This window comes from Phalacrocorax aristotelis, chromosome 2, assembly GCF_949628215.1.
Source record: "Phalacrocorax aristotelis chromosome 2, bGulAri2.1, whole genome shotgun sequence".
NCBI classification, from domain to species: domain Eukaryota; kingdom Metazoa; phylum Chordata; class Aves; order Suliformes; family Phalacrocoracidae; genus Phalacrocorax; species Phalacrocorax aristotelis.
This window is the reverse complement of record NC_134277.1, coordinates 23,136,978-23,154,731: the sequence shown is the minus strand read 5'-3', so window position 1 is coordinate 23,154,731 and position 17,754 is coordinate 23,136,978. Positions and strand designations below refer to the sequence as shown.

Sequence of the window (17,754 nt, the reverse complement as noted above, 5' to 3'; positions counted from 1 at the left end):
TGGATATGCATAAGATGAATATCAGGCCTAAACATCTCACAGTGGGAAAACTAAACTTGATATGATGTCAGTGAAGTGGGGAGTTGGTTCTTACTGCGAAGGCCACATACACACATATCTTTGCCTTCTCTCAGGCCATAGCAGCTTCAATATACTTTATTCTTGATCAAAAATGAATGTTAGCAATCCAGTATTTTTGACAACTTTATAGTATTGCTATGCTTGCGCTGGGACCAAAAGCAACAAATCTCTGTAAAGAAAACAGATTGTAGTTTCAACTTCTCTATAGGGTTATTACTCTCAGTTTCAGTAGTTATCTACTGCTTTACCATAGTTATGCAAACTATAGTGGTTGAAGTGAAAAAGCATTTATTCTAGAGATCATAGTTTGAGGCTTGAGTGAGAATAAATTGAGAGTTAGCCTGGTTTAGCTAAAGAGTAGTAAAGATATCAGTGTTAATTATGGGGAAAGAAAATCATACCTGTTGTTTAGAGTTTGGATTCTTGTTTCATATAAACATTTCATACAGTTTCTACTTGTAAACAGTATTAAAGAGAAGACAGCCTTGTATTTTTAAGGCATGGTTTGAAACTGTTCCAGGGACAGTGTTGTTAAAGTTTGAACCTCACATGATGCATGTAGCAATGCTTTGGATGAAAGATGAGAAAGTCCAGTCACGATGGCGGTGGTAAAGGAGGGGAATATGGAAGACAGGAGGCAGAGTAGTGAAGCTGGACAGAAAATCTTAGGGTTCATCGCCAATAAGATAACTAACAAAACCAGAGAAACAGATAGGGTTACACAGAGACAGAAATATAGATTAATGTTGAGTAAAGAATATTTTGATCTTGATGAACTGTGAGAAAAGCTGCTATAAGAACAGTTAGGAAGGACTCAAATCTACCCATGAAATATTGATCTGAGTTAAAGAAAAAGAAAACACATCACATTAACAAGAAACAACCACATTTACAGAAGTTACAGTTGGCAGCTGCAAAAACAGGCCCACAAAAGGCTTTCTTTATGAAACTGATAATGTCACAATTTCTCACTAGTAAGAACTCAATTTTCAAACTACAGAGTCCTTCTTGGAATATTTTTAAAAGTAGAACTTGGGTTTTGGCCTATTATTTTCTAAGAAATAGAAATTTCCTCCTTGGAATAGTTCTCATCAAATCTTAATTGGTTTTACTGGCTTTTTCGTTTCCATGCCAGATAACTCAAGTATGAATGAAGGAAGCTGAGAAAATTGATTATTTGGATTTATAAGTTATCTGGTAGTGAATAAAAACACAGTGGCAAAATCTGTACTGGTCTCATCTACACACATGCTTGAGAGATGAAATAATAGCCAAATTTTCCAAGCTGTCACCAAGAAAGCAGTTATTTTTCATGAGGTAGAAACTGGAGGTTTTGCTGGTTTTAAACAGGTTGGAGAAACTCAGAAAGTAGAAAAAAATAAAATTATTAGAGAAACTAAGATCAAACAATGAGCATAGATGCACAGACGAGTACTATGAATTTCTGGCATTCATCTAATAAATCCCTTGTAGCCTGCACTCACATACACCATCTAGCTAGAAACTGGTTATGATGGATACACAAATAACCCAGCTACAAATGTATTCTCATCTTTACTTTTTCTATTGTCCCACTCTACCTCTTCTGCAGTTTAATTCTGCTAGGCAGAACCGGTCCCTTTATCCACATAAATCTTCTACTACAGATCTGTGTTTAGCAGCAAGGTGAGCAGACCCATGCCTATTGGGTCTATGAAACTGGTAGTTACATTCTTTCACCAAGAGGCTGTTTTTTCAAAGTGCAGCTCAGTCACTGCTAAAACGCTCTCAGTGCTGGAGAGACATGCAAATGCTCTGGATTGGGTATGGTGGTTTCAGAACAGTTTGAAAAAACAAATGTGCCCCCACCCTGGAAAACCTTCAACTCAATTAGAATTCAGAATAATTTCTCAGTTTTTCTCTTCTTTAGAGAACTAAGGGAACGAACAGCCATTCTTCTCTTCCATAGTCTTTACCCCACTGATTGATGTATGTCTTGGCCCCTTAAAAGGAGATAGTTAAAGAGCAGATTTAAGGCATAACAGGAGCCTTGGACTCTTCTGGGTACAGAAGCGTTGCACTCTGTTGTAATGAAAAAAATCAGCTCATGGTTTCAACTTATTTTGCTGCTTTACCAAATTTCATCCTACATGACCTTTCTCTGGCCATCATCAATATTGTACCTTAATAGGGACTAAATTAATTTTTATGGTACCTGACAGTCTCCCGTTCAAGTGAGTTGTCCACGATTGCTGTTTCCTAGATCATACATACTAAGATGTGAACAGACAAAGCAAATTCAGAAAATGATATTCCTAAATAATTCATGCAGTTCTGCCATGTCAGCTCTTAGTGGCTTTTTAAAGAAAACAGCAGCGTTGCTTACAGAAATGTATTTCTGCTTCCCTAGGAGGAAAAAGCTTGTGAATAAAGCAGGATAGATAAGGAGGGGGAGAAGAGGCACCAGGCAGTCTTCTGTTAACACAGAAAATAATGTTTCTGTTTCTTGTAGTAGTTATTTACAGTGGCAGCTGAAAACATTAAATTTGCATAATTAACAGACTGACATATTACCTTTTGATGCATCCAGGGAGACATAATTAGCTGAGAAGCCCACAGATGCAATGCTGTGATCAGTCACGAAGTACAACATCATCATGTTGCCACCACTCGTGAGAGATGGTGGAATTGATCTTCCACAGTACCTGCACCAAAAAGATGCCCCAAATTGAATGGCAGTACTTTATGAAGCATCTGTATTAGTGGAAGAGGATTCAGCTTTCCTGAGAAGTTTCAACAGCTACACATACACAAATCTCTCCTTTGGATGATACTGGTCCCAGATATATACCCTGTATCATGGGACTAAATAGCACACTACATATACAAGGGTACAAATCCAACTTGTGCGGCAAAGTCAGAGGAGAAACAGTTCATCAAGTTGTCAAATACTTATTGAAATTATTCTATGCTGTACCTACAACATATTCTGCTCTTTTGTAGGAGTCAGAGTGGCTGGCCAAAGCCTAAGGTTGCAAAAAGCTCTCCATTATAATACGGGAGTAATTTTCTCCATATTTTCCAAAATACTGCCATGTCACCCAACTACTTTACAGTCTGTAGCTGCAGCTGGATACTGTTCCCAAGTAGTTCAGGTGTTCTTGAATTCTAGGATGGCAAAACCCTCTGTATATCTCATTTGGCGAAGGGGGAAAAAAAAGAAAAGATTCTTCCCTAAGATAAAATCGCATATCAGGAGAAAGGGGAAACAATATCCTATAACATATAGGCTTTGGTTTAGTTTTTGCTGAGATCCAAACACACAATCTTTTAAGTAATCTTTTTTTCACTTCTGCAGCTGTTTCAAATCTCATCTTTTCCTGGGCATAATACTGCTTTTGAACTTATCTCCCCAAATCAAAATGTTAATGGAGCTGGAAAATGCCAGCTATTGAAACCTATCAAGTTAGTTCCTCCCAGTAAAATGTGTATTAAAGGTGGTTCTCAATCCATGGTCAAAGAAAGCAAGCTGCCTTCACTATACTAGGCAGTGAAATTGCTGCTATTGTTTCTGTAATGCAAAGAATTAATCTAAACACAAAATTTAAGGAAGCAAATTGGATGTTCAGATCTACAGAACAGTGCTCATTCTACAGTAATTCAGCTCTGTAGGCTAATGGACATATTCACCTTCCCAATTTTTGCATAGTGCTGTTGTCATATATTTCAAGATAATCATTTCCACAACTATAATCAAATGCCAAGTTAAATGAAGTGAATGTCAGGCGGATAAGGTAGCCAGGTGGAACATTGATAATCCAGGTGCAGTTAATACCGTGCGGGTAGACATCTGGGTGACCAGGACTTGTAATGGTTCCTTCTGATCCAGTGATAAACCCTCCACATACTGTAGAGATTTAAAACATCAGGTTAAATGATATATTTATAAAAAAGTTAGGCATTTATAAAATTGGTTCCTTTTCTTTCTGAAATTTCAAAAATTTTTTTTTCTCAATGCATACTACACAGTAACCGATTCAGAATTTATCTCCTATTACACCATCATAAAACTGGATGGCCAACTGTTTTCCATGTACAGGAAAATTGGAAAGTCCCAACACTCTACACAGAAAACAAAGAAAAAATCCTTACCTGTATCTAAAGGCCAGTACTCAGCTCTGAAGCCAAAGTTGGTAAGAGAGGAAGCTCTGAATTTGATATAGAGATTGTTCCTTGTAGAATGCACTCTAGATGGTACAGCTATACCACAGTATTTCTCCAGAAGAGGAGAGTCTGTGTTGTTGCCATCTCTGACCTGAAGAACAGTGTATTCAAAATACCCCAAACAAATTTCTATCGTAATAAAGTTGTAATCATAAGTAAATTCATAAGAACCATATATAAAAGAGATCCTTAGTAAGTCAAGCCCTACCCTTTCTTCAGCATGGTTTCTACTACAGGCACATAAAATGCAACCTTATGGCTGCCAGAGAAGCACTGTCCCACCCAAAGAATGTCAGATGGAGAAAAGTTGAAATCTTACACCCTCAACAGTAAGTGGCACATAAACCTCCAAAACCAGGTCTGTCTGTTTAAAGACACCTGATAGTCGTTTCTGATTATCAAAATGGTCATGCCATCTTTGGAGAACCAAGAAAAGGTTTGGGAACCCATTAAGAACATGGAAAAGCTTTTATAACTGCTGTAAGAAGTGATTGCCTATCAAGCAGTTCTGCTTTGGTGGAGGTAAGTATGAGAAGGAACATACAGATAAGAATCTATCTACTATTCAGAGTAGATGTGTATTATTCTTTACCTCAATGTAGTCCAAATCACAGGTCGTTGTATTTCGAATGTCAAAGTTGATAAAGTTAAGAATCACCACTTTTCTTTCTGGCTGGGAGATGATCCACTCACAGGTCTTTGGGTGAGGGGGCATCCTGGGGTAGTAAGGTGAATGGATAGTGCCTGCTCCAGACAAGGAGCCTCCACAGGCTGCCAAGAGACACCAAGAATTAGTACTTGTGATGAATGGTTTCAAGGACTGTATAATGTGATGTCTATCAAATACCACTATGAAATCAGAAGAAAACCACCCCTAAAAACCTGTCATCTTACAGCATCTACTACAGATCATCCAAGTAGTATTAAGAACATATTTAAAAGAACATGTTGCTGTAAGTATAGCATAAACGTATATACAGAATACCAATCTCACTGTGTCCAGGAAATCTAATGGATTTGACTCATTTGTTTCACAGACACAGATAGATTTGCTGGTGATTAAGAACTAGAAGATAGGAAAAATGAAAGTAAAAAGATTTAGGCAGAATTATATCTATATCATCTTCAGTATGTTAGTGGTAAGTGATTTATCATTAATAAAAGCAATGAGGTTTTCAAGCATGCTAGGAGTGCCTACAGCAGACCTTCTGCAGACATCATCTTAGCATTTCTAAAAGTAGCAATAAATAAATAAATCAACTCTATTTTTTTCTTTCCTTTCTTTTGAAGTTTGTCTTAAAACCATTATAAGGATAATATAGCACGGAAATGACTGGAAGTGTCCAAATTCCAGATCAATTCACTGTGCAGGTGACCACTTCCTCTTACCAACTTGATAAATGGCCCTGAAGCTACCCCTCTGCACGGTCTTGAACTTGATCCAGAGACTGTTGCTGGTAGAAGTGATTGGAGACATGAGTGTACTATGACATAATTTGCTAATAAGAGAAGACATCTCATTGTCACCATCTCGAACCTAGTCATCAAAAAGCAAAAAAGAAAAATGTCAGTTCATAAAAGCATTGGGATCTCATATCCAGATAAAACAAAGTCTCACAAAAGCTGCTAAATAACAAAAGGAGTAAATATTTTACTTATTTATAAGAGGGACAAAGAGCCATCACAGTAACTAGCACAAGCACATGATTTATAAGAGCTGAAAGGATCAGTGTACAAGACACACATGTGCTACTGTCACAGGACATTAGGATGAAACAGATCTCTGTGAACCACAGCTTTAGTACAACCTGCACCTACACTTCCAAAAGTGGCACCTTTAGTATGAAAGAGACAGGTAAGGTGCTCACCAGTGATAGCTATGAAATTTTTGCCATCACTAAAATCTGCTGGGGGGAAAAGAGGCATTTGTGAAGTTTTTTGCTCTGGCCATGAAGCTTCTAGTAATTTTTCAGTGGCATTTCTCCAGAACAAACACATGTCCCATCACACCCATACATCAATGCAACCAGAGAGCTTGCTAACAGGAGATGTGACTCAGTCCCTAAAGCAGTAAAGAGGTATATCGATGTCTTTCCATTACTTTATCTGAGGGGTCCAATACATGGTAATGACATTGGACCTATATCAGGGAATCACTTCCAGCTTTTACCTTCTGCACTGCCACTCTACTGACCTCAGTCAATTTGCTAATCAAAGGAGAAACATATCTGATGTGTTTTTCCAGAAGTTGACTATAAATCCTATCTATCAAGGGGACTAGAAGGGAAAGAGGTATTTGCACTTCTAAACTTCAGGCCCTGAACCCACAGACTGTGAGTAAGAACAGGTGCATCTAGGGGACCAGGCAGAGCACCAGTATAAGCCAAGTTGTTCTGAACACCATCTGAGGTGCCCCCCTCGTTCCAAGAGGACAGCCGAGAAGGTGAGGTCCAAAAAAACAGGTCCTCTGCTATTTGCCAAGGCAAAAAATGTAATTTTTCTCCCAACAATTCTCCTGAAAAAACCAGCTCTTTTCTGCTGTAAAAGTGGTGGTAGCTCAAGTAGCTGGAGCTGCTTTTAAATGTACCTATATGCTGTCAACCCAAAAAAATAATTCCAGTGAAATAATTGGCAAAGCCAGGGACATCCAGCTTTCAGGCCCCCTCTCATCACCTCTTCTTTCTTCCTCAGCTGCATTCCGCCATGGGCTGGGAGAGAAGGCAGGGAAGCCTTGTCGGTGCCCTGATGAGCAGGCAGTGGCTGGCATTCTTGCCCAGCTTTGGCAATCTTAAGGTGGCGATATGGTTTTCTTATTAACAGATATTTTTGATTTCCCTGGAACTTGAGTTTAAGGTGCCAGAATTATTCTGTATTTACAGCAGAGCAACTGAGATCAGAATTTATGCTGGAATATTTAGAAAACCTTCAGACAGCAATGCAAGTTTCTAGAACTATAGTTCACAGGAGTTTACATTTTTTCTTGAGCTGATTCTCTTACATTTTTGGCTGATAAAGCACAGCGATTAGTGATAAAAGTAACAGATTCTCTAAATCATGTGAGTAATGTCTCCTATTGCCAGTTAGAAGGATGGCATGGAAAAGGAGATGTCTTGGCTAACACCTTAGCTCTGCAACACCATGTCGCAGCCTTTCTTAAATAAGTTTTATTGTCTCTAGTTTCTTATTGCAGGTCCCTGGTCCCAGGCTGTTCCTTCCTTAGTAAGAGACCAAATGCCCCTCCCTGAGCTAGTGCCCGTGAGCTGTGTCTGGTCCCTGCAGGAACTCTGCAGGTTTCCTGATATCACCAGGGAATAATCTGCACGTTTTCAAAGTGACATAACAATTGTCAGAGAGTGACTTTTAAAGTAACTGAAACAGCCATAAGCTGTATCTCTAGCTGAACTTAATGATAAAACCCAGTGAGACAGTGTTTTAGAAAGGCATATATGGAAAATCAGGCCTTGATAAAAAAAGCACAGTGCTTTAGTTGTACTGACCGTCCCAGTCAGAAAATGTCAGTTGTGTTTCTCTGCTCTGGGCTGAGCCACCGAGTGAGAGGGCAGGAAGAAGAGGAGGATAGAAACACATGGAAACTGAACAGCTTGTGACTGATCAGCAAACAGCGAGGTAAATGCCTTGCTGAACTAATAGAAACTGATTGCGTTCAACAGAAATGGTTTTGTTTCTCTGGCTGCTGTGAATTTAGCTGCTGTTCTGCCAGCAATTAGGCAAGAGGAGTACTAGGCCAAACAAACAAAAGCTGTCTGTTTTCATTAAACACACTTCCCCTCTCATTTCAGAAATTAATTACACTTCATTCCAACCAAAGTCTCTGAATTAGAGGAGGAGGGAAGGGAACGATGTCAGCACAATAACATCTTTTAAAAACAGATTAACTGCGCAGAGCTCATAGGAGCCTACTCCTCACTTGGTCAAGAAGAGATTAAGCACAAAACCAAACCCCACTGCCACATAACTGCGTAGCTGGCAGCGCAGGACCCAGCTCCGTGCTGGGGCCACAGGGCTTGGCCTACCTGCTGCAGCTGTGGCGGTGCCTTTGCTAACCAACCAGGTGTCTATGCCCAGTTTGTTTCACTTCTATTTACCCCTGTGCAGTACAGACGCAGTTTTACACAGACAGCAGTACCCAGAAGTCATTCCATGTAGGATGAAGTATTTATGACTCTATGGAGAAACACAGGCCAGGTACTACAGCAGCCGCCTTGAGACGTGGAGAGTCAGGGTGCGGCGCAGAGAACTGGGACAGCGTGACAGGAGAAGGGGCACGGGCCACCGACATAAAGAGCTCTCAGGCCCTGAGGACACCAGCAGGACTCACTGGCCCAGCCTTGCCTCCCCCAGGGCCCCTGCACCCTGCCCATGGCCCAGGACCCCATGTCAGCCCCCCAGGGCCATAAGTCCCTGCCCCAGCAACACTGCAGTAGGGCTGGTGCCCAGCTCCCCACAGCCCTGCCCTGCCTGGCCGTGGGCTCTGCTGAGCCAGGCCCACATCCCAGCCTGACCTTGGCTCACCCCTGTCCCCAGGGAGGTGTCCGACGCCTGGGGCTGCCCTGCTCCCTGGCCAGGGCACTGGGGCAGGCCCTGACTGTGAGGAGCACCCCCGGCCCCCACAAGCCCCCAGCTTGCACAGCACCATGCCAAACCTCACCCGTGGTCAGTTAAAGAAAAGCAGACCTGGAGCTGGACAAAACTGGGCTTAGGGATAGCAAACAAAATTAAGAAATGGTGTCTAGTGTACTTAAAAGGCATGCTGTAGTAGTAAATTCAGACATAACATGAAGTTGCAGACCAACGAAGAGAGAGCTAGGCATAAAAGCACCGCAAGTGAATCCCAGTTAGTATCAATATTACTACTTATTATTATTACATTTTCCATACAGAAACATTCTAACTGTACTATTCTACTATTCTTTTTTTTTTTCCCTATAATAATAAGATTTAGACTAGTAACAATTCTTGAATTCTTGTAATATTTCAGTTATTCTAACAATAAACTCCTGGCTTTCAAATGTATATCTGTACATATGTATATATAAATACATATATGGTGTGCTTCCTTTTTGAGCCAGAACAAGATTTTTCATAAAACACAATGATGCCAGAAAAAATGCTGTATAGTGACTATGGCATTATTTCTATTTTTCTTGCATTTGTCATGCATTTACCAAAGGTCCAAACTCCACCTTAATCATGTACAGCTGAGTAAGAATTAGCGTTAAGCTAGACTGATTTTCTTCTTCTGTTATCTTTGCTTCATTCCAAATATACAGCCCTGCTCTTTTAGCCCCTGTGACTTTTGGACCCTAATAAACTGATATACTTAGTCCACGATTAACACCTATTTCTGCAGTGGCCCTTGGGACAGAAATTTTGCAGCTTGGTTTTGTACACACATGTAATCAAACTTTCATATCAACCAATCAAGAGAAATCACCTCAATATAATTCGGTGAACAACCAGTGTGACTCTCCAGCTCCATATGGGTGAAGTTGAGGTATATTTTTTCATCCTCTGGCTGCCTGATAATGTAGATACATTGTCGGTTGTTGATATAAGGGTTAGGCCAGAAAGGGGATGTGATAACCCCTTCACTATCCGTGTAATTTCCTCCACAACTTGGATCTGCTATATTAAGAAAAAAATATATAAATTGAGATATTCACAAGTATAGTAACTCTTTCAGCTTAGGCTACTTCTGTACAATGGCTGCATATCAAAGAGGATTTCTGCATTATTAAATAGCAAGTGCTAATTACATCCATTCATGTGTTGTTGGCTGTAGCTTGGGAATGTCACAGACCAATCTTTAATGCTGAATTTTACTTACCAGGAGATGTTGTATAGAGAATGTGGAAGCCTTTATCAGTAACTAAGTCATCAGAGTGAAAGTGAATCCATGCATACGGACCAGTGGTTTGGAGTGGAGGTGGAGATCCGATGCTACAGTATTTACCAAGGACAGGGTCTTGTGGAAGAAGACCATCTCGAATCTAGACAGAATGTAGATCAGCATTTAGGATTATTAGATGTGTGCCAACTGTGAACAGTACCAACATTCTTAAGTTATCTCAGGGGCCCCAGGAGATGTTGCAGATGGTGGGTGGAGGGAAAGCTTATAGAAAGTTTCCTCCAAACACATGGGAAACAAGAAACAGACCAACCAGCATAGATGTGATGGGCCTCCTAGGAGAGTCATCAAGGGTTTTGTGAAAGGGAAAGAAAGTGTCAGATCTACTGTTGAATTGTTTTCCTGAAATCATGCTCTGCATTGCAAAATTTTGGAGAACATGCTATTCCAAAACAGCTTCTCATTTCCATGACTGGGTATTTGGTGAGTTCTGTAACCATGACTTTTCACTTGAGAAAAAACCCTATGCTCGCACATCAAGTCATGGACTGTATTATGATATGAATCTATTAATCTTAGATCTCTTTCCCTAATAATTTACCTTAGGCTGAAGGTCAATTATGTTAACCTCTGTGGGTTGACATTTGACGAGGAGTTTGTAGACTGAACTTTGTAAGAAAGTGAAAGCTTCCCACCAGGTATATTTGGCCTGAATCCCATCCTCTTTAGATGGAAGACTTCCACTGACTTCAGTGGAGAAGGTTCTTACCCTGTTTCAGTTATACTGCTCTGTATCTGATTGTGCATTAATGGCTGGAATAAGTAAGTACAAAAGAACATTTCAACCCAGAATTTAATTTTCAGACAGTCCCCTTTTGTGTGTAAAAAAAGTTTTGAAATATCTTGTTTTGCAATAACATAGCCATAAAATGCTGTCATAATCCACATTTACACTTTACCTCTAAATGGTCGTAACTGCAGTTCTCATGGTGTTCTAGGTTTAGTGTGCCAAAAGCAAATGTGATGAGGAGGCCAGGACTGGTTGAGATGGTCCAGAAACAGTCTCTGTTTACAGGATAGTTACCAGGGTATCCTGGAGAGCTTATCGAGCCGTAAGTACCCGTCAGCTCACCACCACATTCTAACAGAAAAGAAATATGGAAGAACACAGTCTTCAACACCACATGTCAGGTCAGAAGATGAATTTTCCTGTAGTGTCAAAACTAGGTATGGCTTTGGGATCCAGAATAAATTCAAAACAAAGATCAAGCCAAACCAACAAGTTACTTCTTCTTTTAAATTTTACAATTAATTCTGCAACTCAATTATAAAAGCAGAACTCCAAATATTTCCTGATTACACAGTAAAAGAAAGATTCTTTCCCAGTTATGATGGAAATAACTTTAGGACAATGATCAAAACCACTGTGTTTTGTATTGGATTTACAAAATTAATCAGAATTTCTGCGCTTTCTAAATAGCCTCCATGTTTTACCCTAGCACAAGACTGTTTTCACTTTAAAAAAATGTTAATTACAGGGAAGGCTGTTTTACGTACCTGTAATAAAAAAACCCATTCCTCTCAGTATAACAGTTGGGAATGGTAGGGGTAACTTGTATGTTATACCTAAGAAATAGCTAGTTTAGTCACATCTATGCCTCTCTCTCTCTGCTTTTTTTGGTTTGGATTCCTCCCCCCCGCCAAAAGATCTGTTTTCACTTTTCAGTATCTGTATTTGTCAATTAGCAAATATCTATCTAATAATGTAAATAGAAAGCAAAAAAAGACCCCAAATGACATCAAAAGCATTTCAGTAAATATTTCTGGAAACAAAGAAACCATTCCTCCCCTTCCCCCCCCCCCCCCCCCCCCACGCAAATTTCTATACTTTTTTACTCTATGGTTCTTTCAAGATGCAAACCAATACACAATTTTATTTCCAGACAATACACAAGAACATTGGAGTGAGCTCAATGTTGCACAAGATGATTTGGGGTTTATCTCTAGAAATGGAGGCCTCCTGGAAGAATTACGCAAGTGACGTTACCAAGAACTCAGGCAGATGTGTACAGCAAATCATACCAAAAAGCTCACAGATAATTTAAAATCAAATTCCCAATAATCTATCATGTTTGGAAAGTGTGGTTCAAACTTTTTAGCCTCTTGTAAATTGTCAGAGGCAAAAATCGTTATCTTGCTTGCTCAAAGTACTAGATATTTCTGTGAGAAAAGAGAAGTAATCAGAAGAACGGCATCTCCAGGAACACATGCTCTTTGGGGGATTCCTCACAGGAGGTATGAAACAGCCTTAAAAAACAGTAGAAAGTTATTGATGCAGAGGCCCAGAGTTGGAGTTTAAGTATTTTAAAGTGACACGTATGTATACATTTCAGCCTCACTTACTGTCCTACTGCTCCTAATGTTTCCTAATCAAAGGAAATAAGTCATTCATTTTGTTCCAAAGCCATGAAGATGCTAAATTACTTGACATTTCATCGAACTTACCAGGATCCTGAGATTCCCACCGAACAGTAAAACCTTCAGATGTAACGGTGTGGTCTGAGTAGAACCAAAAATACAGGGAGTTGTGGGAACTGAAAAGCTCTGCAGGAGGTGAGGAGCCACAGTATTTTCCCAGCATGTGCATTGACGCTGAAGGCCCATCATGGATTTGAAGGAAGTCAGAGTTACACTCATTACTTGCTCCCAGTTGGAAGAACGGGAAAATAATACGCAGAACCTAACAAGAAGGAACAAAACAAGAAATCTCTTTTTTCCATCTGCTGAAACATTGTTTATGCAGTAACTCTGTATAGACCAGATATGTGTTCATGCAACTGTGAGAACCTAAAAGCGTTGGAGCCATTATGCCATTTCCTGAAAAGTTCCAGGGCAGAAGAAGATATTACAGAATCTTAGGGGTCAAAAGGAAAGAGGGAAGATAGGAAAGAATTTGGACAGAGAAGTTGTCTGGAAAGAGCACTGTTTCTATAAACTAATAATTGAGACCCTTTGCTTGTGTCTGTTATATATGTGAAATATATACATATATATATTTCAAGCTATGTGAAAATTTTGAAATACAGCATAAAATACTTTATTCCAGGTATCCGCAAGCAGTTTTCTCCTCAGATAATTCACATTTCTCATCCTTGCTATGGCTGAAAGTATTGTCATGGGATTTAAAAAAATGATATTATCTTTTTTTGCATATATAAAAAGTGTCTCATAAGCCCACTCTAGATACTTAGTGATATACACAGCTTTATATATGTGTTCAGATTCCTCACTGATGTGCTTTAATACAGCTCTGCTGAAGACAGTAGTGGCTCTCAGGCTTAAAGCTAAGGATATGTCACATACTTATATGTAATGCTGTATAAACCACTAGGAACTGCTGGGTTATAAAACTGCTTAATTCACTCCATGAAATGTCAAAAATAGATCAAATATTTAGATCCTAAGTAAGAACTCTCATGCTAAGGTGTGGAGTAACATAGAATCACATAGAGTCATAGAATCATTAATGTCAGAAAACACTTCTAAGACCATCAAGTCCAACCATCAATCCAACACTACCCATGTCTCCTAAACCATGCCCTGAAGTGCCATGTCTACACATCTTTTAAATACCTCCAGGAATGGGGACTCCACCACCTCTCTGGGCAGCCTGTTCCAATGCCTGACCACTCTTTCAGTAAAGACGTTTTTCCTAATATCCAATCTAAACCTCCTCTGATGCAGCTTGAGGCCATTTCCTCTCGTCCTATCACTAGTGACCTGGGAGAAATAACCAACACCCACCTCACTACTACAACCTCCTTTTAGGTAGTTTTAGAAAGCAATGAGGTCTCCCCTCAGCCTCCTCTTCCCCAGGCTAAACAACACCAGTTCCATCAGCCGCTCCTCAGAAGACTTGTTCTCCAACCCTTCACCAGCTTTCTTTGCCCTTCTCTGGACACGCTCCAGCAACTCAATGTCCTCCTTGTAGTGAGGGGCCCAAAACTGAACACAGTGTTCAAGGTGTGGCCTCACCAGTACATGCTGAGTACAGGGGCACGATCACTTCCCTACTCCTGCTGGTCACACTATTCCTGATACAAGCCAGGATGCTGTTGGCCGCCTTGGCCACCTGGGCACACTGCTGGCTCATGTTCAGCCAGACATTGAACAACATCCCCAGGTCCTTCTCCACTGGGCAACTTCCCAGCCACTCGTCCCCAAGCCTGTAGTGTTGTATGGTGGTGTTGTGACCCAAGTGCAGGACCCGGCACTTGGCCTTGTTAAACCTCATACAATTGGCCCATCCATCCAGCCTGTCCAGATCCCTCTGCAGAGCCTTTCTACCCTCGAGCAGATCCTAAACTCCCACCCAACTTGGTGTCATCTGAAAACTTACTGAGGGTGCACTAGATCCCCTTGTCCAGATTGTAGGCAAAGATATTAAACAAGACTGGCCACAACAGCGAGCCCTGGGGAACCCCGCTCGTGACCGACCGCCAAACATATTTTGTAGTTGTTATTTATAACACAGGTGGAATTGTTATTTGCAGGTCAGAATCAGAATATACATTTGAGTGTAACATTTAAAAATTGATCCTTATAAAATTAAAATTCTGTCATTACACAAAGCCATTGACAGTATGAATTCAGCATTCAACATTTCTGGCACTCAGGAATCAGAAACATGAAAATGTTCTGGGGTCAATTAGCTCACAAACCAACTGTGGAGCCCATCAGAGCAGAGCTTTTCTCATGCGGCTATTCACAGATCACATCCTAAAGCAAGGTAAAGCCAGGCACCTTCTCTAGTTGGTGGTAGGTGAATAAATTCTAACCCTCAGCTGCACAGGAAAAGCCTTGAAAATATAACCTAGGCAAGTTCTTAGTCTAGGGAGCCTGAAGGTTTGTAAAGGCCTGAAACTTATTCTTTTTGAAAAACTACTTATTCTGAGGGGACTGGATCACGATATTGGAATATGTGGCATGAAGATGATCACATTTCCTGCGATGAGCTGAGGGGTCCTGCAGAGTGTGGGTTTCTTTAACCTGAAATCTGTTTTACCTTGTTGGGATTAGTTTGAATGACCCAGGCGCAGCTGACCCCACTGTTGGACCACTGGCTGTTTGGGTTGTTAGGGTAACTGAAAGTCCCCCTGGAGCCTGAGAGATATCCTCCACAAACTGCAGAAAGAGATAGAAAATTAAACAGGTTAATTTGTGCTATCCCTATACAGACTTATAAGGAAAACCTAGCTTTCTTGCATAGTTTTGGCTTCCTAAGCATTTAAAACAAACATGAAAGATAGTTCTATAAAAGACTCTTCAGGATTTCGTCTTAAGTGGAATAACATCACAAAAAAACCCCAGGAAAATTACTCTGAGAAAAAGTAGCTCCTGGAAAAAGAACAAAGATTTTCAGCTGGAATACGTGGATACTGCCAAAAGATGTTAATTCTGTCTCAGGAAAATGTCCATAAACTAGTTTGCTTTGAGAAGGCTACCTCCAGATAGAATCTTTAAATTTTTCACCTACAATGAAATAACATTTTGAAGTTAAAATGATATAAAATTGTGGTGCATCATAGACGTTATCCTTCAAATGTTTTACTGTCCCATTTATTCTTTTTGGTCAGATTTCTGGGCCTTATAATACCTCTCATGATATACTGTGGTCTTTTCTCTCACTGAGCCATTCAGTGAATGGGAGCTGTGAACTGGGAATCCCAAACAGCTACAGAAAAATATGTCCAGGAAGTAAACAATGCACATATAGTTACAGTGTACAACAAGTGGGTGTAGTTTAACATTGAACTGATGCTAAAGAAATATTCAGCTCTCAGCAAACTGAAGTATTTTGTTTCAAGGGGTGGTGAAAAAATATAATTTTGTTTTAAGTGTCCATCTAAAACATCTCACCATTTCTCAACCAGATTCAGAATTATCATATCATAAAATGTATTATTTTTCCCTTGATTAGGAACTAAACCAAAAGGTGATACATTATATAATTTCTCACTAGACAAAATCTGTTTTTCTATCCCTTCTATTATGAATGGTTAAAATTAATTTTTTTTTCATATGTGCTTAATAATAAAACATTACTGGTTAAATATTTAAGTAAAATAGGAAAGAGTCTGAAGTAGCTCTAAAATAGAGCAGATTTCACAGGGGCTCAGTGAAAGTTTTACATTCTGTATTCTGTGAAAAGATAATCTGCTTTCTTCACAGCAATCCGCAATAAATATGAGCCATATGGCAGATGGTTGCCACAGGGATGCTCACCGGAATGCTATCCTGACCTTGTTCAATTAAAACTAATGGCAAAAAAATCCCAAACAAACAGAAAACGTTATATTAAGAAGAAACATTAAGGCAAGACCTTGCAGCCACTCTATAAAACTCAGAGTTCCCCATTTTCATGGATAACATTTCTTTTGTTAAATTTCTGTTTAAAAACTTTTTCTGCCTTTCTGTCTTGACTAAAAATATCAGGACCTCTCAACTTCGCAACAAATGAGAGAGTATGCGCAGAAGAGAAACATTAGTATATTCTCTTGTAAATCTGCTCTCCTTATATTGGATCCTCTTTCCCAACCAGCTTTAGCAGACCACTTTCTCAGGAACAGAGATCTGATTTTAGGATGCCTGGTATCTAGTCAAGGCCAGTGGACCTGCAGATCAGTTTCAGTGTTACGCTCCTACTTCTACACAAAGCAGCTATAAATAAAACTCATGGATCACACTGACTTCAGGGGACTTTGGACTGGGACCTGTAATCCACCAAGAAGGCAGCCAATTTTTTCCACCGTTACTTAGTTCTTATTCACATATTAATCATATACACCAAATATCTACTCGCTGAAGCCTGGTGGCCCATTTCTCATGGGAAAGGTGTTCTGGCCATACCTTGCTGGGCAGTCTGGCACTGTGGTCCTGTCCAGGCACTGGTGCACTCACAGGAGTAGCTATTGACTCCATCAGTGCAGGTCCCCCCATTCTGGCATGGGTTGCTAATGCATTCGTCAATGTTCTCCGTACAGTTAGGGCCTGTCCAGCCCGCATTACACAGGCAGAAATATCCGGAGGTCATTGCCTGCAGGTATAAGTGAATGCAATAAACTTAATGAGCGTGGATCACCTAAAAGAATCAATGTAGTCAGCAAAAAGACTGATATTTACACTTACTTTATGTGGAGATACCAGAGCAAAGAAATAAAATCTTTGGAATTTAATGGCCTGGATGGTCACTGGTGAATACCAAAATAAACATAAAGCCTAGTTTATCTATCTCTTTGCTTTTTCTATTATGTTATTTCTTTGCAGAGCTCTTTCAAATTACTTTCTAAAAAGTCAAAACCTGTATTCATTTAGCCATTCAGAAAACTGTTTGCTTGGCTTTGAAATTATCACCCTAGAAATAAGTAAGTCAATCATATTATCTAAACCTTATAAATAGCAAGTCAAGATATCAGTGGTTTATAAATAATTTCTCTCAAGCCTGTTCTCTGGGAAGTCTGCACTGCTGTTGTGTGGGCCATTAACTCTCATTTTCACCCTGAGGGATGTAAATGGGAACAATTTCACTGCCTTCTTTGCAT

The 17,754-nt window shown here is 39.9% G+C and overlaps 1 protein-coding gene across 1 annotated transcript in view; it reads right to left on the bottom strand.

The window, feature by feature from the left end:
- The window catches only part of CUBN (cubilin), a 156,338-nt gene that overhangs the window by 124,648 nt on the left and 13,936 nt on the right, over window positions 1–17,754 (bottom strand). Inside the window, exons 12-22 of the mRNA XM_075082729.1 lie at window positions 17,063–17,249; window positions 15,219–15,337; window positions 12,659–12,893; window positions 11,113–11,294; window positions 10,133–10,295; window positions 9,740–9,930; window positions 5,674–5,821; window positions 4,877–5,055; window positions 4,213–4,375; window positions 3,751–3,967; window positions 2,635–2,765 (exon numbers count right to left, since the gene is read on the bottom strand). Of these exons, the coding sequence (XP_074938830.1) occupies window positions 2,635–2,765; window positions 3,751–3,967; window positions 4,213–4,375; window positions 4,877–5,055; window positions 5,674–5,821; window positions 9,740–9,930; window positions 10,133–10,295; window positions 11,113–11,294; window positions 12,659–12,893; window positions 15,219–15,337; window positions 17,063–17,249 (1,915 nt within the window). The remainder of the gene's footprint in view (window positions 1–2,634; window positions 2,766–3,750; window positions 3,968–4,212; window positions 4,376–4,876; window positions 5,056–5,673; window positions 5,822–9,739; window positions 9,931–10,132; window positions 10,296–11,112; window positions 11,295–12,658; window positions 12,894–15,218; window positions 15,338–17,062; window positions 17,250–17,754) is intronic.